The sequence below is a fragment of the Perognathus longimembris genome, chromosome 12 (genome assembly GCF_023159225.1).
Source record: "Perognathus longimembris pacificus isolate PPM17 chromosome 12, ASM2315922v1, whole genome shotgun sequence".
NCBI classification, from domain to species: domain Eukaryota; kingdom Metazoa; phylum Chordata; class Mammalia; order Rodentia; family Heteromyidae; genus Perognathus; species Perognathus longimembris.
In genome coordinates, this window is record NC_063172.1 from 40,523,495 (window position 1) to 40,546,994 (window position 23,500).

The window sequence follows — 23,500 nt, forward strand, 5'->3', positions numbered from 1 at the left end:
CAGAGAACCAAATCCAGAAATACATCACTCATTTTTGAATCATCTTGCTCTTTCTTGCCCATGGTGCCAGCTAGTTGTTAAAGCTGCCCTATCACTATTTTTAATTCCTTTTGCCCTTTTCATCTGCAAGAGAAGTCTCCTAGCATGTGTTTTCTCTGTTTCCTGTGTTGTGTCATACTAACCCATCTATCACTGCTGCGAGATTCTTTCAATACATGACATTTGAACAAATTACTTCTATCTTAAGCCTGTCAGTGGTTCTCCTATTTGCAATTAATTCTCCTATAGCAATTAATTATATTACTTGTTTACAAAAATATTTATTTTTATTTTTAAGGATATATCTGTAATTTTCATAAAATATTCTGAACTCAATGGGATGTTGGATTGTTTTTAGTACTACTGATGTTTAAACTAATCTTTAAGTTATATGGAAAGATTTTTAAACACATAATGAAAATATTTTCATAAGATATACATTAATAAGAACTTTTTAAGAGCAAATACAGCAAATGTCTGTAAAGCACTAACCAAGTGTGTGATTTTCTTAATATTTCCTTCCTATGGTAAAGAGAGAGGAGAATGTTTAGCTGGGCTCTGATACATGAAGCTAATATTGATTTTGTGTGATGACAACCACTTATTTTACCCATAACCAATTTACTTCACATTAGGGGGCACCCATGTAGTGCCACAAAACATGAAGACTCTTCAGAGTTATAAAGTAAATGATTGGTTTACGGAAATCAATGGTTTATCCAGAATCATGAAACAAACACACAGTACTTAAAGTCAAATGTGAATATACAGCTTGGAATGAAAAATTGTACCTGAGGTAAGAAATAACTTCCTAGAGAGAATTATTGGGTGACATGCTTTTGCTTGAATTTCTGGTGATATCATTTAAGAAAAAGGTGGGTATACTCAGACATTTGACCAGAAAAGTGAAGTTATTAGTTAAATTCTAAAGCACTTGCCTTGTATGAAAAAAGTCATTTAGCTTAGGCAGAAGAACTGAGAAACTAGATTTCAACTGAAAGAATAAAGTCTTTAACTTGGAATTAGGCACAAAGTATGATTAAATTACATGCTCTGGAGATTTTCCTGTGGACATAATGAAGAAAGAGTCCAACAGGAAGGCCTGAGAATGAGAAATGGTATTTTCTTAGAGGCATAGTTTAAATTTGTGCCTCTCAAAGCAAAGCAATCTGATGTCATCATTTTTCTTCATTGTTTTATTGAGAGGGAAGCACTAATTTTTTGCTGTGGATATTTCTCTTTCTCCATTGCATTCTTCTAAATCAGACAGCAATAAGCTGAGTGGTGTTACAAAATTAGACTCCAGAAAAATTAAAAATCATTCAAAAGAGAATCATACTTGAAATGACCTTATATTTATAATCTTTTGAGAAAAAATCAGTAATAACTAAATGCAATTCTTAAAGGGGGTTCCAGTTTCATAGCAATCAGTACATAGACAATAAATGGAACTTTTACTTAAAATAAGTCTCTAGGTCACTCAAGCTGAACTGGAAATCTATTCTCCTGCTTTAGCCACCTGATTTCTGGGTTTATAAGCATGTATAACAGTGTCCAGTAATATATATATATGTTTATATATATATTTACATTTACATTTTATATGATTTCATAACACAATATTTATACTATTTATGTAACTTTATTTCCTAACACGTTCTTGTTGTTGAGGGGCAAATTTGTGCTTACGAAAGATCCCTGGAAAATAGGTGGAAGAACTTCCGGTTTTCCATTGGAGAACAGTAGGAGATGGCCTATAGTGCAGATTGCAAAGGTGGTTGACAATACTGAGATATAGTGACAAGAAGAGTTCATGATGGAATTATGTTTAGAATATAGGGGGAAGGGAAGTATCAAAATCAGTAGTTAAGTTTTAGTTTGATATATTAGATATATTTAAGTTCTACTCATTGTGCGAGAGAGTTTAATAGTCAAACGGGAAAGTATTAAGTTTTGTTGTAAGATACCCATTGGATATTCAAAAGAAGTTATATAGTCATCTTGGAGAAAGAATCTGGACAATATATGAGGTATGAATTAGGAAATCATTGATACATTGATGATAATTTCACCATGTAACAAAATAGCTAGAAGTAATTTAACTTTAATATTAAATTATAAAATATTTTCTCTTTTGTTTTAAGATTATAGTTTTATTTTATTTTTGGAAAGAATGTGGTATTATTCTTTAGATAGTAGGCACCAATATGATAATTAGGCATGACTAAACTTTTAAAGTATACAAGATTTCTAGCTAATAAGGTGAGGTTAAACTCCTTCCAGGAAATTTATTTTCACTTTATTCTTTTCCTTTAACAACACAAAATAAAATAAATGATACATTCTCTAAGAGAAAACACCAAGCAAAGTCGTTTTTTGTTAGCATGCTGTTTTGTGGAAGATACATATCATATCAAGTTAACTATGATAGGATTTTATCATTAGCCTGCCTTTTCTAGGATTTCTTGAGATCCTATGTTTTACAAAACATCTTGGGTCTCAAGTCTACATGTCTGTATAAAAGGCACACCACCTACCTATAAAGCAATATCTAAACTTGGGTTATAACTATGAAAACACTTCATGATTAAGGAAGTAATAGAAGTGGTGATGCTTGTTGGCATAGAAATAATGACATCATATTTAGACATGAGAATCTTCAGCAATGCATGAAATTTACTTACCAAGTGGCTGGCCCGCAATGATCCTGGCATTTTCTCCAGCCACTGCGGCTCTTGCATGTCGCTCACTCATGTACTGGACAAATGCGTAACCTTTGTGAACCGAGCATCCCACTATTTTTCCATACTTTGAAAAAATGGCTTCAATATCAACTTTCTTAACAATGGCTGTATTCAGATTGCCAATGAAAACGCGGGAGTTGATGGACTTGGGATCATTCTTATTGGTGACATTGCTGGTCTGTGTTTTGCCAGTCATGGTTGGCTTAGCTTGTTTTAATCCTTAAACAAACAACAAGAAAGAAACACAAATAATCAAAAAGTAAATAATTGCATTCAGTAGATATAAATGGCTTTTTAATAGGCTTTCAATATTGTGCTCAGGAAAATCTCAATCTCTAAGTATTTCAGATTTTCTAAAAGAAACATTGGAAATATAAACGGTACACATTGCATGGCTAAGAGCAGTAGAAAAATCCACAAAATTACTTAATATTATTTTAAATAAATCGATCAATTAGTTATCCAGTATAAGTCCTGTATGATAACTAAACATTTGGTACTTGTTTTACTTTTAAATATATTTGGGTTCCAAAACCTAATTTGAGAAATATACCACATTACCCTATAAATGAAAAGAAAAATCCCAACATGTAATTTCTATATTTTGTATAATAGGAATATGTGTTAGTTTTATTATCAGAACCTTAGCAGAATTGATTCCATCAAAGGGCTGTGTTAGAGAAAAAAATAAGGCATTAACATTGGAAGTTCAATTAGAAAATTTAACATGAGAATTGTACAAGTTTGAAAATGAGAGATTTTACCAGAAATCTGTAAATGCCATTTAACTGTACCAATATGTGTCTGTTTAAAACAAACATATAAAGGAAAAAATTGTGTAGCCACTGTTCAATGATCAGCAACTTAGCAAGCCAGGTAACTGCTGAGATTTTATCCCTAATTTAAAATCTCCTTTGCTGCCTTCAGGCCTCTAATACTTTTAAAAGATGTTTCTTAAGCCGGAGAAAATGCTTAATTGTACATAATTGTACTTAATAAAACTTAACTTACCAATGTTCTAGCATGTAGAGATTTAGTCTCAAGGTCCTAAAATCTATTTAACAATATTTATTGTCTTTATTTTTCCAGACATTATCTACTATAGTACCTATAGATTTAAAGAATTATAGTAAAACTAACATTTCTAAGTTTATATTTTCTGATATTGTTGATCATTGTTGAACATTGGCTAATTGATATACTTTGTCAGTGATATTGCTTGTTTATATGAAGACTGTCTTTAAAAAATATGTCTATAAAAATAACAAGTGTATCTGATTTTTTAAGAATCACTTTAAATGACATTTCTAAATTAAGCATTAAGGTGGTAGAAGTCTTAAAGGCATGTAAATTGGATATGTTTAAATTTTCACATGCTATGCATTTAAACAAGGTACTTCTGAACTCAAGAGAAGTCAGGTAACATGCAATGCTTTGAAGAATACTGTTCATTATTCCATGTAAAGTTATTAATGCTTTGCTTCAAATGGACCCTCAGCATTGGACAAATTTCCTTATAATGAAACTTGATTTAATAAAGAAAACATTAAGCCATTTATGTGGAAATTAAGAATAAGACAGGATTAGAAATAGGGGCATGTTGCCTTGCAATGTTTCAATTTAACTATATTTAAATGATTTCTTTGTAAATTATCTAAATTAGGATTACAAATGAAATATTACAGTTTGAACTGTTGCATATCTTAAGACAAACACTTGAAAATGCAAGAAATAAAAGAAGGTCTAGGTATACAAAATGTCCATTTCTTTATGTCATAGTGTGTAGATTCCTTTTCTTACAATTATGGGCCAGGATCAGCAATAAACTCCATAGAAATCATTAATTTCTTTTTTCTGTTTTGTGATAAATATTTTTGGAAATACTACACTTTTGATATTCTCAAAGATTAAACAGTTATTATGGTTGACATTTTCTTTCCTAGACAGAGACATACTAGTTAAAATAGACTATGTCATACTGATGGCTTATCCATTTCAATGGTGTATATTTGCCAGTAGTCATCAGGCCTGTTTAATTTGAAGGACAGCTCTCTTTTGTGTTATCCTTCTAAACGCTGGTAGTAAACATTTGACAACATTCTTTAACCACAAGTGGATGACTCTCATTACTAACTTCAGTCTGCCAATATGCACTTGTAATTAATTAGTAACTAAAATTAAGCTCCCTAAAAGTCTGCATGTATCTAGTATCTACCCACAGAGATTGACTTGTCAGTTTCTATCACTATATAGGATAATGAAAGAGTTCTGTTGTTGTTATGGTACATTATCATTACAACATTATCTAAAATCAAGTCCTGACTTAATTATAAATGTTCTATTACATGATTACTAGTGTACTACTTAGTATCTGTGTCTCTATTACATGTATATTCAGCAATTGGAAGACGGACTTCCACTTGGAGCTATAATAGGACAATGAGGACTAAATTTAACTTTGTAACTTACACTACCTCATTGCCAGATAAATGCAGAAGAAGCAACTGTTTTTTTTAGATATTAAGCCACTAACAGTGTAGTGCCATAATATCTGGGGGAAAAAAAAGAAGGCAAAGATTAATATAGCCCTGGTTTTCTACTTGAAGAGCAGTTTTCTGGCCACACAACAGTAGAGAATGTGACAGGCTGCAAACAGAGACATTGACCTCCTAGAGAAGCTGGGATTTTATCATGCAGTTTTTCTTGAGATAAGTGAACTTTACAGAGAAAAATACACACAAAATTCACTGAATTTATTCTGACCCACAAGACAAACTTGCCAAGGATAAAATGACAGATGTCTGGTTAAAAAGCTACTGGAAATTTGTGAAGTAATGAGTCCAAAGACCCCCCCAAGGATTGTGAATCATTTAGGTCATTTCCAGAAATAGTGAAGGGTTCAAGGGGACTCCTGGGGAACATTGAGATAAGACACTAAAAGAACAGGACCTGGTAATGGGAATAAATGTTCACTAGCTTTAAAGATACTCTGTGGCCACCTAGCAATAAGAAGATGGTCACATGCCTATGAGTAAAAAGCATGTTTCTTTTAAACACCAGAGGTCAGCAATGTGAAATAAATCACCTTTAGCATCAAAATCTCCAACAGACATTGCAAATTTTAATGAATCCAATCAATGAACAAAAAAGAAATAAAAGATATATGAATAAATCAAATGGAACTTTTGAAGATAAAAATTGTTACGCTTCAATTTTAAATGAAATTCACTAGATGGCCATAACAGGTGATATGACTGTAGAACAACAACATGTATATTTGAAGTTGCATAGAGAAAACCTAAAATGTATTATAGAGATAAAGCACCAAGATAAAAATTTTAATACAGCCTCAGACAGCTCAGTGAATAGCATTAAGCTATTTATATAGTAGATATGTAAGTATATATATATATATATATATATATATATATTGATCCATATATATGCCTAGTTATAAGTATAATATACACATAGAAACCATTAGATATTCATTGCAATCATGTCAGTAAAACCAGTGAGAAAGAGAAAAATCAGATTACTGCTAGTTTCTGGGAAAATACCTAAATTCCAATGGGGAAAAAAGGAGTTAAATCACATGCAAAGAAATGTGATGACTAGACAAAAAGGAAAATGAGAAAATGATTTTTTAAATAAAAATACTTTGTAATTTCGGAGTTTGCATGGAGATAAGGTATGTTTATGGATGGTCAGTAAAATGAAAACTAAAATGTTAATAGCTACTGTTATCTCATATTTCTATGGTGACAGAAATACTGTCTATGTGCATCACTCAAAAATTACATTTAATAACAACATGACTTCTTGAAATGTGGCCTGTGTCACTTGAGGAAATCAACTTTTACTTTGCTAAAACAGGGTCATATTCTAACGTGTTACCCTACCCAATAAGTTTGAGTCCTTAGTCTTTAAACTTCTTGTAAATTAGAAGTAATGAGAATATTTATTTATAATTCATACCCAGAGATGCTTTTGTTCTTACAAATTTAAGATTTTCATAATGTGAGCTGTATCCTAGAAGAAGGTGGGGCTGGGGATATGGCCTAGTGGCAAGGGTGTTTGCCTCATATACATGAAATCCTGAGTTCGATTCCCCAGCACCACATATACAGAAAATGGCCAGAAGTGGCACTGTGACTCAAGTGGCAGAGTGCTAGCCTTGAGCAAAAAGAAGCCAGGGACAGTGCTCAGGCCCCAGGACTGCCAGAAAAAAAAAAAAAGAAAGAAAGAATTCAAGTAGTTTCCAAATGATAATTTAGGAAATTAATGTTTTTCATTCTAGAAATATCGAATGAAGACAGTGAATGTTCTATAAAATCATAAAGAAATTGTATACAATTATTTCAGCCTTTGTCATTTGGATCCGAATTAGAGTTCTCTTCTTGAATCCTAGATGCATTAGTTATCAATCAAATCTAGCTATAGCCTGCTGTAGAGAAATTTTTTTGTTGGAGCAGAGGAAAATAAAAAACAAACAAACACACTGTAATTCTTCACATCCCCAGATTTAGTGGTTCTAAATTTCCAGTCTAAGTTTTAGAGTCCTCCAGACATTTATTGAATAAAGAATGAGCAAAAGCAATTCAAGGGAGTCATACAACAATACTAATACAATAATCAAGAACAAAGATTAAAAGAATTCATAAAACAATAAGAACAAATAGTAAAGTTTTCATCTTGCAATCTAGAGCTATCTTCAGGTCAATATTGTAATAGAACATAAAATAAAAAGTGACAAAGTATATAAACTTAGATTGTAATTTTTGAGAAAGAAAGAAGCAAAACAAAAAAGAGAATGATGAGAAAGAGAGAATGAGATCATATCAACAGAGATCACAAAAAATTGTAATCTAGTAAATTTGAATTAACCATTAAAACATATAAGAATTAAACAGATATGATTAATTTCTCAGCATACATAAGAGCAAAGTTGTTTTCAAAATATTTGTAAGCTGAGCTACATCTACACATCTACACATGATTATATTATTTGATTATATTATCAGTATTTTAAAATAATTGTTAAAATTATAAAGATTTCAGTATTCTATGTCAAAATGCTTCCTGAAACAAACATGTACATTTGAAAAGTAATGTATACTGTTTTTGTGTATGCCTATCATGGGGCTTGCATACTAAACCTGGACACTGGCCCTGAGCTTTTGTGCTCAAAGCTATTGTTCTACCACTGAGCCACAACTATACTTCTGGCTTTTTTGGGAATTAATTAAAGAGTCTTGCTGGTTTTACTGCATAGGCTGACTTTGAACCACAATCCTCAGATCTCACCCTCCTAAATTGCTAAGATTATAGGAATGAGCCATCAATACAAGGGTATAAAGTATACATATTAAAAAAAAGTTATTCCAGCTTCAAGACATACAGAAGGACTTCTGGGAAGATGGCAGAGGAGCAGTACAGCCCTAACTAAGCTCCCTGCAAAATCCCAATTTTACCACTCCAGAGAAACTTCTACTCCTAGAAAGACAGACCAAGTAAGTTATAACAGTACAGAGATTCTGGCCAGAAAGGAAAAATCAACTTTGCTGGCCTGAAAACAGGTCCAGGAGGTGTCCTACCACCACACCAGTGCAGGTGCTGGCACAGCACCCAGCACTTCACACACCTAAAGCACACAGTGGCAACCAGGAAGAAATCCTCCAGATGGTGGCAGATAGACTCAGATCACAGGCTGAGCACAGATGGGCCGAAATCGCAGAGAAAGTGTGAGGACCCCAAGAAAGACATTCTCACTGGCACCCACAGAGCAGCTTCCGGAAAGCACCATCTTTGACACTGGCAGAGATCTGGTCAGACCAGTCTGGAACTAAAGTGGGCCAGGAGAAAGTGAGGACAAAGGGGCCATCTTTGAAAACAGCAAGAGGAACCAAACGGTGAGAGCCAGCTCCACCCAGGAGAAAGACGCCTGCCCAGGTGGGTGGCTCACAGACTCAGCTAAACTCAGCCAGAGGTGCCCCCCTCCCTCGACAACTCATCACCTGCCTACTCGCCAGAAGCTAGAATTACTAAACTCAAACCAAAAGTGGTGAGCAGCTACCAGTGTCACAAAACAACCATTACATTCCCATTACAGAGGAAGCCCAATTCCCTGCAGGAAATGGAGCTGAATTACAGGTAAACCAGGCCAGAGGCACCCCACCCTGCTGAGTATGCAGCCTATTTAGAGCCAGGCATTAAAGGCAGCGGCCCCACAGCAGACAGGAGGAGCCACGGTTCCCAATGTTATTCAGCATCCCCCATCTACAGACGACACCCAAGTCCTACCTGCAAGCTGTAGGATCCCCAGAGGACTAAGATTTAACTAACAGGGGAGGAGGGTCAGAGCAGATCCACCCCCTGCAAACTGAAAGCAAACCAAACCAGCCAAGCAGCAGGAAAATAGATTGTAGACCATCGCAAGGAAACCAGAGACTGGTGAGAGCCCACCCATACAAGGAAGACTCCATTTAAAAAAAAAAAAAAACAAACATTTGTTAAACTTTTTATCTCTTATTTTTTCATTTTTGAGTGCTTTTTATTCCATTTTTATTTGTTTGTTTTATTGGGTTTTTTTTTGTAATTTTTTTAGTGTGTGTTTTATGTGTGTTTTTCTGTGTTTTTGTTTCTTTGTTTCTCTTTTCACATTTTCTTTCTTTAAAATTTCCTTTGACTAACACCTTACTCTTTTCTGTTGACTCTCCATTGTCTATTGTTTCAACCTCATTCTTTCTACCGATTCTACTCTTCTCCACCTTTCCACTTCACTGAAACTAAACCAAAATCATCATTCTCCCCACCCATTTTACTCTATTCTCTTCACTACCCCTAACTTACCCTCCTAAATTTACCTCCAGAACCTCCAGACTCCATTGACTTCTGGTTATTGGATAGAGAGTATCCCTCTTCAATCTTAGTGAATCAAAGGGGTTCATAAAGAAATCCTACTAGTCCAAAAAGAACTTAATATAAGAACAAAAATTTGTTCATAGGGTTATAATGGTGAAATAAGTAACTACTGAATACAGGGCTCAGAGTTGGTTGGTATATTAAAACTGTTTTCTTTGGGGACACCAAATCTCATTTTATGTACAAAAAGGAGAGGGAAGGTATCTGTATATAATTGTGAACTTCTAAGATTTATACAACAGTGCTTGGTAAGGTCTGCTTTGGGTCTTAAACGGTGGTCAAAGGTGCTTGTACATTGTCATTTCCAATCTAAATGGGCAAAAGAAGCACAAGAATGATGGCAAGCCAGGGAATCTCATCTCCCACGCAAAACAAGCAGTAAGCAGAGCAGGCAATCAAAGACCTGGAAGAGAATCCTCAAAATGCTCTACAAAGTCTACTGATAAAAATGTTTAATGAAAAGTTTGAATCAATACATCAATCTGTCATAAAGTAATAGGGGATTTCATGGCCTCCACAAACAGAAAGATAAATCAAGTTTAAGAGTCCAATGAAAAGATAGGTACCCAGCTAAAAGATTTGAGAGACAGCACTCAGAACCAAATTAATGAGGTAAAGAAGTCCATGCAGGACCCAAGAGAAAATTACAGCAAAGGAATGGAAAATATCAAGAAAGACCAGTCAGAAGAGAGAGATTCAAAATCAAGTAGCTAGCAGACTGTCCAGACTAGATGAAGCAGAGAATCGATTCTCAGGAACTGAAGATTCCCTAGAATCTATGGAGAAAGTTAAAAAAAATACACAACCAATCAAATTGGCAAACAGATCACTCCAGGAGCTCCAAAATACAATCAGGATGCCCAATTTAAGGCTAATAGCTATCGAGGAAAACCTAGAGAAAGAAGTTAATGGAATAGGCAACCTATTTTACAGAATACCAACTGAGAACTTCCAAATATCCAAAAGGATAGGACTATCCAGATACAAGAAGCATTTAGAACCCCAAACCGACCAGACGAAAATAGGACATCCCACTGACACTGTTATCAAAACAGAATTAATAGAGTCCAAGGAAAGAATCCTTAAAGCTGGTAGAGAGGAGGAAATAATCACATATAAAGTAAAATCAATCAGAATTACCCCAGACTTCCCAGCAGAAACCATGAAAGCAAGGATAGCTTGGAAGGAGGTATGCCAAACCCTAAATAAAAATAAACAAGAATCAACCAAGAATATTCTACCCAGCTAAACAGTAAGGAAAAACTGAAACAATATATCTCCACCAATCCAGGTTTACAGAAAATCCTCAAACATGTACTACGTAGGAAAATAATCAAGATCACATTACAGACAGAAATGAACCCTGATTAGAAAACCAGAATATCAGATCAAAAGTAGGGAAGACACAGCTTTTTAACAAGAACTTTAACAATAGCTATAACGAAAGGAACAAACCATCATCTCTCAATCCTAACTCTCAACATTAATGGACTTGATTCTCCAATCAAATGACAGAGGCTCATAAGTTGGATCAAAAATCAAAATCTGGGCTGGGAATATGGCCTAGTGGCAAGAGTGCTTGCCTCATATACATAAAGCCCTGGGTTCGATTCCTCAGCACCACACATATAGAAAATGGCCAGAAGTGGCGCTGTGGCTCAAGTGGCAGTGCTAGCCTTGAGCAAAATGAAGCCAGGGACAGTGTTCAGGACCTGAGTTCAAAAAAAAAAATACCTAAAAATCAAGACCCATCTTTCTGCTGCTTCCAAGAGACACACCTATCCAGCAAAAGTAAACATCTTCTAAAAGTGAAAGGCTGGAATAAAACTGCCAAGCAAACGGTCCCCTTAAGCAGGCGGGAGTTGCCATCCTAGTATCAGATAAAATTGACTTCATATTTAAAACAGAAAGAAGAGACAAAGAAGGTTACTAAATACTAATAAAGGGATTTATCCTACAGGAGGATATCACCATCCTAAATACACACCAAATGCAGGAGCACTCAACTTCATCAAACATATACTACAGACTGTAAAAACCGTCATTGACCCAAACACATTGATAGTTGCAGACTTTAACACTCCACTATCACCACTGGACAGATCAACATGCCAAAAACTGAGCAAAGAAACCTCAGAACTAAGCAACTGCATAGATCAACTAGACTTAACCAACATCTACAAAATATTCTATCCAGAAACACCAGAGTACACATTCTTCTAAGCAGCACATGGAAAATTCTCCAAAATAGATAACATCTTAGGGCACAAGCAAATCCATACAATTTCAGAAGTTTTGAAATCATTCCCTGCATTCTCTCATACCACAATGGAATAAAATTAGAACTCAAATCAAACAGCCTCCACAGAAATTCCCAGAATTCATGGAGATTAAACAACACACAGCTGAAATATCAGTGGGTCATACAAGAAATTAGAACGGAAATCCAAAAGTTTATGGGATTAAACCAAGATGAGCACACAAAGTACCAGCTCCTTTGGGACACAGCAAAGGCAGTACTCAGAAGAAAACAAACGTCAACACACTGGAGAAACAGCAACTCAACAACTTAAGGAAGCACCTCTAGCTCCTCGAAAGAGAACAAGCCCAACACCAAGCCAATAGACAGAAGCAAATAAATAAAATCAAAATAGAATTAAATGACTTAGAGTAAAAAAAAACAACAACCAAAAAATATCAAAAGAATCAACCAAATGAAGAGCTGGTTCTTTGAAAAAATTAACAAAATGACAGACCCCTACTAAACCTGACCAAAAAACGAAGGCAGCACACCCAAATAAACAAGATTAGAAATGAAACAGGTAACATCACCACAGAAACATCCATAATTCAGAACACAATTAGGGACTGTGTTGCAAATCTTCATGCCAACAAATTTGAGAACCTGGAAGAAATGGACTATTTCCTAGCAAAAATTTATATCCCCAAACTCAACCATGAAGATTTAAACCTTCTGAACAGTCCCATATCCAGCATTGAAATAGAAACGGCAAAAAGTCATCTCCCATCCAAGAAACGCCCAGGTCCAGACGGATTCACAGCAGAATTCTACAAGGCCTTAAAAACAGAACTCACACCAATATTTCTCAAAATCTTCAATGAAGTTGAAAGAGAAAGTTCACCACCAAACATATTCTATGAAGCCAGTATAATCCTCATCCCAAACCAGGCAGGGACTCATCACGGAAAGAGAACTACAGACAGATTTCTCTGATGAACATTCATGCAAAAATTCTCAACAAAATTCTGGTCAATCGACTTCAACAGGTCATCAAAAAAAAAAAAACAAAAACATACACCATGATCAAACTGGATGCATCCCAGGGATGCAAAGTTGGTTCATTATAAGCAAATCAATTAACGTAATCCACAACATCAACCAGAGCAAGGTAAAGAACCACATGGTTATATCTCTGGATACGGAAAAGGCATTTGATAAAATCCAGCACCCATTTATAATAAAAGCCCTGAAAAAACTGGGATTCCAGGGAACATCCCAGAATATAATAAAGGCAGTGTATGACAAACTAACAGCAAGCATAATTCTAAACTGAAAAGCTAAAACCATTCCCTTTAAAATCAGGAGCAAAAACATAAACAAATAAATAAAATCAGGAGCAACACAGGGATGTTTGCTCTCTCCTCTGCTCTTCAACATAGTACTAGAATTCCTACCCAGAGCAAAGAGCAAGAAGAAAATATAAAGGGGATCCAAATAGGAAAAAATGAAATTAAGCTTTCTCTCTTTGCAGATGCCATGATTCTATACCTAAAGAACCCCATGGACTCTACTCCCAAGCTAATAGAGCTGATCCAAAACTTTGGCAAAGTAGCACGATATAAAATAAACCTTCAAAAATCAATGGCCTTTCAATATGCTAATGACCCAAAGACTGAGGTTGAAATCAGGAAAGGAACTTCTTTTGCAAAAGCCTCAAAAATTATAAAATACCTAGGAATAACCTTAACCAAAGAAGTGAAAGCCCTCTGTGATAAGAACTTTAAAAACATGAGAAATGAAATTAAGCCAGAACTAAGGAAATGGAAAAACCTCCCATGCTTCTGCATTGGGAGGATGGCAATATTGCCAAAGGCTATCTACAAATTCAATGCAATACCCATTAATATCCCAACACCATTTTTTGATAAATAGAGGAAGCAATCGGGAAATTCATATGGAATAATAAAAGATCTAGAATAGCAAAAACAATCCTAAGCAGAAAGAACAGTGCTGGGGGAATTACAATACCCAATTTCAATTTGTATTATAAAGCTATAGTAATAAAAACAGCTTGGTATTGGCACCGGAACAGGCCTGAAGACCAATGGAACAGAATTGAAGACCAAGAAATGAACCCACAAAACTACACCTACTTAATCTTTGATAAAGGAGCTAAAAAACATACTCTGAAAGAATGATAGGCTCTTTAACAAATGGTGTTGGCAAAACTGGTTCAACACATGCAACAAACTAAAACTAGATCCTTATATATCATCCTCCACTAAAATCAATTCCAAATGGATCAAAGACCTCTAAATCAAAACTGACACCCTGAAAACACTGAAAGAAGGAGTAGGAGAAACACTTGGGGTCCTTGGCACAGGAAGGACTTCCTTAACAAAGACCCAGAAATGCTGCAAATCAAAGAAAGGATGGACTAATGGGACTGCTTCAAACTGCAGAGCTTCTGTAGGGCAAAGGACACCATTTTATAATGGAAGAGAGGAAGCAATCCAGAAATTCATATGGAACAATAAAAGAACGCAGATAGCAAAAACAATCCTAGGAAGACAGAACAGTGCTGGCGGAATTACAATACCAAATTTCAAGTTACATTATAATGCTATAGTAATCAAAACAGCTTGGTATTGGCATAGCAACAGGACTGAAGACCAATGGAACAGAACTGAAGACCCAGAAGTGAATCCACAGAACTATGCCTACTTAATCTTTGATAAAGGAGCTAAAAAAATAGGATGGAAGAAAGATAGCCTCCTTAACAAATGGTGCTGGCAAAACTGGTACAACACCTGCAACAAACTAAAACTAGATCCTTATATATCACCCTGCACCAAAATCAATTCCAAATGGATCAAAGACCTCGAAATAAAAACACATACCCTGAAAACACTAAAAGAAGGAGTAGGAGAAGCACTTGGGCTCCTTGGCACAGGACAAAACTTCCTTAATAAGACTCAGTAATGCAACAAATCAAAGAAAGGTTGGACAAATGGGACTGCATCAAACTGCAGAGCTTCCTTGGGGTAAAGAACATAGCTCCCAAGATAAACAGCCCACAAATTGGGAGAAGATCTTTACTGTCCATACAGTGGACAAAGGCCTCATATCTATAATATATGCAGAACTAAAAACATTAAGTTCCTCCAAAACAAAACCTCGAAGAACCAACAGCTCCCTCACCAAGTAGGCTAAAGACTTAAAAGAGATTTCCTTTATGAGGAAATGAGAATGGCCAAGAGATATACTAAAAAGTGCTCTATGTCATTGGCCATAAAAGAAATGCAAATCAAAACAACATTGAGATTCCATCTCACCCCAGTAAGAATGTCATATATCAAGAAAACTAACAATAACTGTTGTTGGAGGGGATATGGCCAAAAGGGAACTCTACTTCATTGTTGGTGGGAATGTAAACTGGTTCAGCCACTCTGGAAATTGTACGAGATTCCTCTGAAGGTTAAACATAGAGCTCCCTTATGACCCAGCAGCCCCACTGTTGGGCATCTAACCAAAAGACCACAAACAAGAACACACAAAGTCACCAGCACAGCAATGCTCATTGCAGTACAATTTGTCATAGCTAAAATATGGAACCAACCCAGTAGACGAATGGATCAAGAGAATTTTATGTCTCTATCAGAAAGAATGACATTGCCACATTCATGAGGAAATGGAAGGACTTACAAAAAATTATACTAAGTGAAGCAAGCCAGACCCAAAGAAACATGGACTCTATGGTTTCCCTCATAGGGAATAATTAGCACAGGTTTAGGCTAGTCACAGCAGAGGATCACAAGAGCCTAATAGCTATACCCTTATGAATGCATAAGATGATGCTAAGTGAAATGAACTCCATGTTATGGAAACGACTGTTATATAACTGTTGTAATTACTTTCAACATGCCTTGTGAAACCATAGCCTCTTTCGTTGATGATCCCTTTGTATCCCCTTCCTGTGGTTGTATGCGCTATCACTGTATCTCATCTGAGTCTACTATATACTGTATATACTGGTATTAGAACTAGGGAAGTGAAATGAAATATGACTATTGATAGACAAAGGATAAAAAGACAAATGACTTCAAAAGCAATACTTGCAAAACCATTTGGTGTAAAGCAACTGACAACTCATGGAAGGAGATGGAAAGGGGGAGGTGGAGGGGGAAATGAGGGAGGAGGTAACAAACAGTACAAGAAATGTACCCAAGACCTAACGTATGAAACTGTAACCCCACTGTACATCACTTTGACAACAAATAAATATTAAAAACAACAACAAACATTTGATGCAAATCAACTGTACAACTCAGTGGGAGAGAATAAGGGGGAGGGGAAGGGGAAATGAGGGAGGAGGTAACAAGTTGAACAAGCAATATACACATTGCCTTACATATGAATTTGTAACCCTGGTGTACCACACTTTGACAATAAAGAAAAAAGTTTAATTAAGAAAAGAAATAAATTACTTTAAATATAAAAAAGACATACAGAAGCTCAAATTTTTATTATTTATAATATTTAGAAAAAACTATAATTACAAATACCAAGCAAAAGTCATCAGAATTTTCATAAGATCACTACGATTTGAACATTCATTTTGTATTATTAAATAAATATTAAACATAACTTTAAATTTGCATAAATATGTATAAACTGCACATTTATTTATTATGTTGTTTATTTATTTGTTTTTAGTAGACTTAACAGGAATTTATGTAATTTCCAATTTCTTCAGGTCAAAACGGATGAGATGACTTCTAGAAAATTCAGTAAGGATAAATTTCCCAAATTTATAGGATTGATAGTATCAGGTATTGCTACTCAACTACTCTCCAGGAAGTTTGAATATTTGACCACTTTCGGGCATAGAATATGAAAGTGCCTAACTGAGCATGCTCAAAGCAGTTTTAATACCTGCTAGATCTTCTCTTAAGCCTACACTTGTAAGTATTTTTTGATGCATTTTATTGAATAGGGAAATTGATGAATGATAAACTAAGAGACAAATGCACTGGTTTATAATTATAAATAAAGTTTCAGTGTTGAAGCATAACATTTTTTGGCCTCTAGGCACTAGTGGAAAGAGAACAGAAGACAACTGAAGGAAAAAGCAATGTAAATATAGTGGAGATGTTCAATATGCATGTGTGCAAATTGAACAAAAAAAAACTTAGTGAGACTAGTTTGGGAAGATAGATGGGGATCGAGGGAAAATGTCAGTGTGTGATGATGAGCCAGAAGCATTACATATATGCACATAAAAATCACACCCTTGCTGGGCAACAGTATAAAGTACAGATACACATGGGATGTTGAAAGTAGTTACAACTGTGATATAACAATCATTTCCATATAATGGAGCTCATTTCACTTAGCATCATCTTATGTGATCATAAGGGTATAGCTATTGGGCTGTGTGATCCTCTGCTGTGGCTTGCCTAACCCTGTGCTAATTATTCCCAATAAGGGTGACCATAGAGTCCATGTTGCTCTGGGTCTGGCTCACTTCACTTAGTATAATTTTTTCCAAGTCCTTCCATTTCCTTACAAATGGGGCAATGTCATTCTTTCTGATAGAGGCATAAAATTCCATTGTGTATATGTACCACATTTTCCTGATCCATTCGTCTACGGAGGGGCATCTGGGTTGGTTCCAGATTCTCGCTATGACAAATTGCGCTGCAATGAACATTGTTGTGCTGGTGGAATTACTGTGACTTTATTTGTGGTTTTTTGGATAATTACCCAAAAGTGGGGTTGCTGGGTCATAGGGGAGTTATATATTTAGCCTTCTGAGGAATCTCCATACTGCTTGCCAGAGTGGCTGAACCAGTTTACATTCCCACAAACAATGAAGTAGGGTTCCCTTTTGGCCACATCCCCTCCAACAACAGTTATTGTTAGTTTTCTTGATATATGACATTCTTACTGGGGTGAGATGGAATCTTAATGTTGTTTTGATTTGCATTACTTTTATGGCCAGTGATGTAGAGCACTTTTTCATATGTCTCTTGGCCATTCTCATTTCCTCATCAGAGAAGTCTCTTTGTAGGTCTTTAGCCCACTTGATGAGCGGGCTATTAGTTCTTTGCGGTTTTGTTTTGGAGGAAGGTAATTTTTTTAGTTCTGCATATATTTTAGAGATGAGGCCTTTGTCCGTTGAATGTCCGGTAAAGATCTTCTCCCAGTCTTTGGGCTTTCTGCTTATCTTGCAAGCTATGTCCTTTGCCATGCAGAAGCTCTGCAGTTTGATGCAGTCCCATTTGTCCAACCTTTCTTTGATTTGTAGCCTTTCTGGGTCTTTGTTAAGGAAGTTCCGTCCTGCGCCAAGGAGCCCAAGTGTTTCTCCTACTCCTTCCTTTAGTGTTTTCAGGGTGTCTGTTTTGATTTCGAGGTCTTTAATCCATTTGGAATTGATTTTGGTGCAGGGTGATACATAAGGATCTAGTTTTAGTTTGTTGCATGTGTTGAGCCAGTTTTTCCAGCACAATTTGTTAAAGAGGCTATCTTTCTTCCAAACTATTGTTTTAGCCCCTTTATCAAAGATTAAGTAGACGTAGTTCTGTGGGTTCATTCCCGGGTCTTCAATTCTGTTCCATTGGTCTTCAGGCCTGTTCCGGTGCCAATAGCAAGCTGTTTTTATTACTATAGCTTTATAATAAAGTTCTCCTCAAAGAGGTCTTTCACTTCTTTGGTTAAGGTTATTCCTAGGTATTTTATGTTTTGGGGGGCTATTGCAAAGGGCGTTGCTTTCCTGATATCAGCCTCGGTCTTTGGGTCGTTAGCATAGAGAAAGGCCATTGATTTTTGAAGGTTTATTTTATATCCTGTAATTTTGCCAAAGTTTTGGATCAGCTCTAGTAGCTTGGGGGTAGAGTCTATGGGATTCTTTAGGTATAGGATCATGTCATCTGCGAAGAGAGAGTTTAACTTCATCTTTACCTACTTGGATCCCCTTCTTATTTTCTTCTTGCCTGATTGCTCTGGCTAGGAATTCTAGTACTATGTTGAAGAGCAGGGGAGAGAGTGGACATCCCTGACTTGTTCCTGATTTTAAAGGGAATGGCTTTAGTTTTTCACCATTTAGAGTTATGCTTGCTGTTGGTTTGTCATAAACTGTCTTGATTATATTCAGGAATGTTCCCTGGAATCCCAGTTTTCCAGGGCTTTTAGCATAAATGGGTGCTGAATTTTATCAAACTCTTTTTCCGCATCCAGAGATAAAACCATGTGGTTCTTTATCTTGCTCCGGTTGATGTGGTGGATTACATTAATTGACTTGCGTATATTAAACCAACTTTGCATCCCTGGGATGAATCCAGTTTGATCGTGGTGTATGATTTTTTTGATGCCCTGTTGAAGTCGATTGGCCAGAATCTTGTTGAGAATTTTTGCGTCTATGTTCATCAGTGAAATTGGTCTATAGTCCTCTTTCTGTGATTAGTCCCTGCCTGGTTTTGGGATGAGGGTTATCCTGGCTTCATAGAATGAGTCTGGAAGTGAATGTTTTCTTTCAATTTCATTGAAGAGTTTGAGAAATATTGGTGTGAGTTCTGTTCTTGTAGAATTCTGCAGTGAATCCGTCTGGACCTGGGCTTTTCTTGGATGGGAGACCATTTATTGCCATTTCTATTTCAATACTGGATATGGGTCTGTTTAGGAGGTTTAAATCTTCATGGTTCAGTTTGGGGATATGAATTTTTTCTAGGAAATCATCCATTTCTTGCAAGTTCTCGAATTTGTTGGCATAAAGTTTTGCAAAATAGTCCCTTATTATTTTCTGAATTTCGGTTATTTCTGTGGTGATGTTACCTGTTTTATCTCTTATCTTGTTTATTTGAGTGTGCTGCCTTTGTTTTTTGGTCAGGTTTGCCAGGGGTCTGTCTATCTTGTTGATTTTTTCAAAGAACCAACTCTTTGTTTTGTTGATTCTTTCGATGGTTTCTTCGTCTGTAATTGATTTTAATTATTTGCTTCCGTCTATTGATTTGGGGTTTGGCTTGTTGTTCTCTCTCAAGGAAATTAAGGTGCTTCCTTAAATTATTGAGTTGCTGTTTCTCCAGTTTGTTGATGTATGCACTCAGAGATATAAATTTTCCTCTGAGTACTGCCTTTGCTACGTCCCAAAGGAGCTGGTACTTTGTGTCCTCAACTTGTTTGAATTCCATAAACATTTGAATTTCCTTTTTAATTTCTTCAATGACCCTCTGATGGTTCAGCAGTGTGTTGTTTAGTCTCCATGAATTGTAGCAATTTCTGTGGTGGCTGTTTGAGTTGAGCTCTAATTTTATTCCATTGTGGTCTGAGAGATTGCAAGGAATGGTTTTGATACTTCTGAATTTGTACAGATTTTCTTTGTGCCCTAAGATGTGATCTATTTTGGAGAATGTTCCATGTGCTGCCGAAAAGAATGTGTATTCTGTCCTTGCTGGGTGGAATATTCTGTAGATGTCGGTTAAGTCTAGTTGGTCTATGCAATTGTTTAGTTCTGTGGTTTCTTTGTTCAGTTTTTGGAGTGTTGATCTGTCCAGAGGTGATAGTGGAGTGTTAAAGTCCCCAACTATCAATATGTTTGGGTCTATGAGTGTTTTTAGAGCCAGTAGTGTTTGTTTGATGAAGTTGGGTGCTCCTGCATTTGGTGTGTAGATATTTAGGATGGTATTTCTTCCTGTAGGAGGGATCCTTTTACTAGTATGTAGTAACCTTCTTTGTGTCTTCTTACCTTTTTTAATTTGAAGTCAATTTTGTCTGATACTAGGATTGCAACTCCAGCCTGCTTATGGGGGCCATTTGCTTGATAGATTTGTTTCCAGCCTTTCACTTTTAGATGTTTACTTTTGCTGGATAGATGTGTCTCTTGGAGGCAGCAGAAAGGTAGATCTTGATTTTTGATCCAACTCATGAGCTTATGTCGTTTGATTGGAGAATTAAGTCCATTAATGTTGACAGGATTGAGAGATGATCGTTTGTTCCTTTCATTATCACTATCTTGTTTAAAGCTGTGTCTTCCCATTTCTTGATCTGATATTTACTAATTAGGGTTCATTTCTCTGTCTGTGTTGGGATCTTGATTATTTTCCCTGTATAGTACATCTTTAAGGATTTTGTGTAAAGCTGGTTTGGTGGAGATATATTGTTTCAGTTTTTCCTTATTGTGGAAGACTTTTATTTGACCTTCGGCTATGAAGGAGAGTTTGGCTGGGTACAGAATTCTTGGTTGGTAGTTATTTTTATTTAGAGTTTGGTATACTTCATTCCAGGCTCTCCTTGCTTTCATGGTCTCTGCTGAGAAGTCTGGGGTAATTCTGATTGCTTTTCCTTTATATGTGATTGTTTTCTTTGCCCTAACATCTTTGAGTATTTTTTCCTTGCACTCTGCTGAAGCTGTTTTGATCACAATGTGTCGGTGGGATGTCCTATTCTGGTCTGGTCGATTTGGGGTTCTAAATGCTTCTTGTATCTGTATAGGCCTTTCCTTCTGGATATTTGGGAAGTTCTCAGCTAATATTCTGTTAAATAGGTTGCCTATGCCATTAACCTCTTTCTCCAAGTTTTCCTCAATACCTATTATCCTTAAATTGGGCTTCCTGATCGTGTCTTGAATCTCCTGTAGTGATCTGTTTTGTTGATTGGACTGGATTTGTATTGATTTTTTTTATCTTTCTCCATAGATTCTAGTGAATCTTCAGCTCCTGAGATTCGATCCTCTGCTTCAGTTTGTCGGGACTGTAGGCTAGCTACTTGATTTTGAATCTCTTTTCCTTCTGACTGGTCTTTCCTGATGATTTCCATGTCATTTCTTAGGTCCTGTATGGACTTCTTTACTTCATTAACTTCATTAATTTGGTGTTGAGTGCTCTCTCTCAAATCTTTAAGCTGGTTAGCCATCTTTTCATTTGACTCTTGAAGCTCATTTATCTTTCTATTTGTGGATGCCATGAAATTCTCCATTAATTTTTGCTTTGCCTCCTCACGCTCTAACATAATTGACTGAAGAGATTCAAACTTTTCATTTATCATGTTTATCAGTAGACTTTGTAGAGCATTTTGGGGGTTCTCTTCTATGTCTTTGATTGACTGCTCTGCTTCCTGCTTGTTTTGAGTGGGGGATAAGACTTCATTGTTTGCCATCTTTCTTGTGTTTCTTCTGCCCATTTGAATTGGGAATGCCAGTCTACCAGCACCTGTGAGCACTAAGACCCCACGCAGCCCTTACCAAGCACTGTTGTGTAAATCTTACAAGTTCACAATTATATACAGAGAACTTGTATACCTGTATATAAAGTTAGATTTGGTGTTCCTAAAGAATACAATTTCAATATAACAACCGATCCTGGGCCCTGTATTCAGTAGTTACTTATTTACTGTTACAACCCTATACGCAATTCTTTTTTTATATTAAGTTCTTTTAGGACTGGCTTTCTCTATGAACGCCTTTGATTCACTCATATTAAGCTGGGATACCCTCTATCCAATAACCAGGAGTCAATGGAACCTGGAGGTCCAGGCAGTAAGTCAGGAGGGTAAGTTGGAGGTAGTATAGAGAATAGTGTAAAATGTATTGGGGGAATGGTGGTGATTTTGGTTTAGTTTCAGTGACGTGCAAATGTGGAGAAGAGTAGAATCAGTAGAAAGAACAAGGTTAAAATGATAGACACTGGAGAATTAGCAGAAAAGAGTGGAGGTGTTATTCATAGGAAAGTAATTTTTAAAGAAAGAGAACGCAAAGAGAGAAATAAAGTAAAAATACTGGAAGACAGATACACAAAACAGAAAAATTATTATAAAAAGAAGAAAAAGTAAATAAAAAGCAAAAAAAAAAACAGAAAAGGAAGAACCCAAACAAATAAACAAACAAAAAAAAAACTTGATAAAACAAACCGGTAAAAATGGAAAACAAACAAACAAATAAAAAACAAACAAACAAAAAAAACAACCAATGATGTTTCAGATGTGAAAAAATTAAAAAGAAAATTAAAAAAATGTTTTAAAAGAAAAAGAAAAAAAAAATTGGAGTCCTGCTTGTTTGGGTGGTTTCTCCCCAGTCTCTGGTTTCCCTGCAATGGTCTGCAGTCTATTTTCCTGATTCGCTGGTTTGACTTGATTTCAGTTTGCAAGGGGTGGATCTGTTCTGACCCTTCTCCCCTGTTGGTGCAATCCTGGGTCTCTGAGGTTCGCACAGTTTGCAGGTGGGCCTTGGCATCCTGCTGTCTCTGCAATGTCTGTGAGACTTTTATCTCTAATAAACTACTCAGAAAAAAACCAATGCAACAGCAATACTTAAAAGATAATATGCTGTAAAACAAGTGTACCACTCAGAGGTGTGGTGGGCATTGGGGAGGGGGGAAGTTGGGAGAAAAAGAAGGAGGTTACCAGTTTGATAAGAAATGTAATCACTTCCTTAGGGGTGAAACTGTAACCCCTCTGTACATTACTACTTTGACAATAAATAAATTAAAAAAATTAAAAGCCAGAAGTGGTGCTGTGGTTTAAGTGGTAGAGCACTAGCCTTGAGCACAAAGTGTCTCAA

At 36.0% G+C, this 23,500-nt stretch overlaps 1 protein-coding gene across 1 annotated transcript in view; it reads right to left on the reverse strand.

The window, feature by feature from the left end:
• Positions 1-23,500, reverse strand: part of Ralyl (RALY RNA binding protein like) — a 641,793-nt gene that overhangs the window by 290,278 nt on the left and 328,015 nt on the right. Inside the window, exon 2 of the mRNA XM_048358653.1 lies at positions 2,724-3,002. Coding sequence (XP_048214610.1) covers positions 2,724-2,979 — 256 coding nt within the window. The 5' untranslated portion in view covers positions 2,980-3,002. The remainder of the gene's footprint in view (positions 1-2,723; positions 3,003-23,500) is intronic.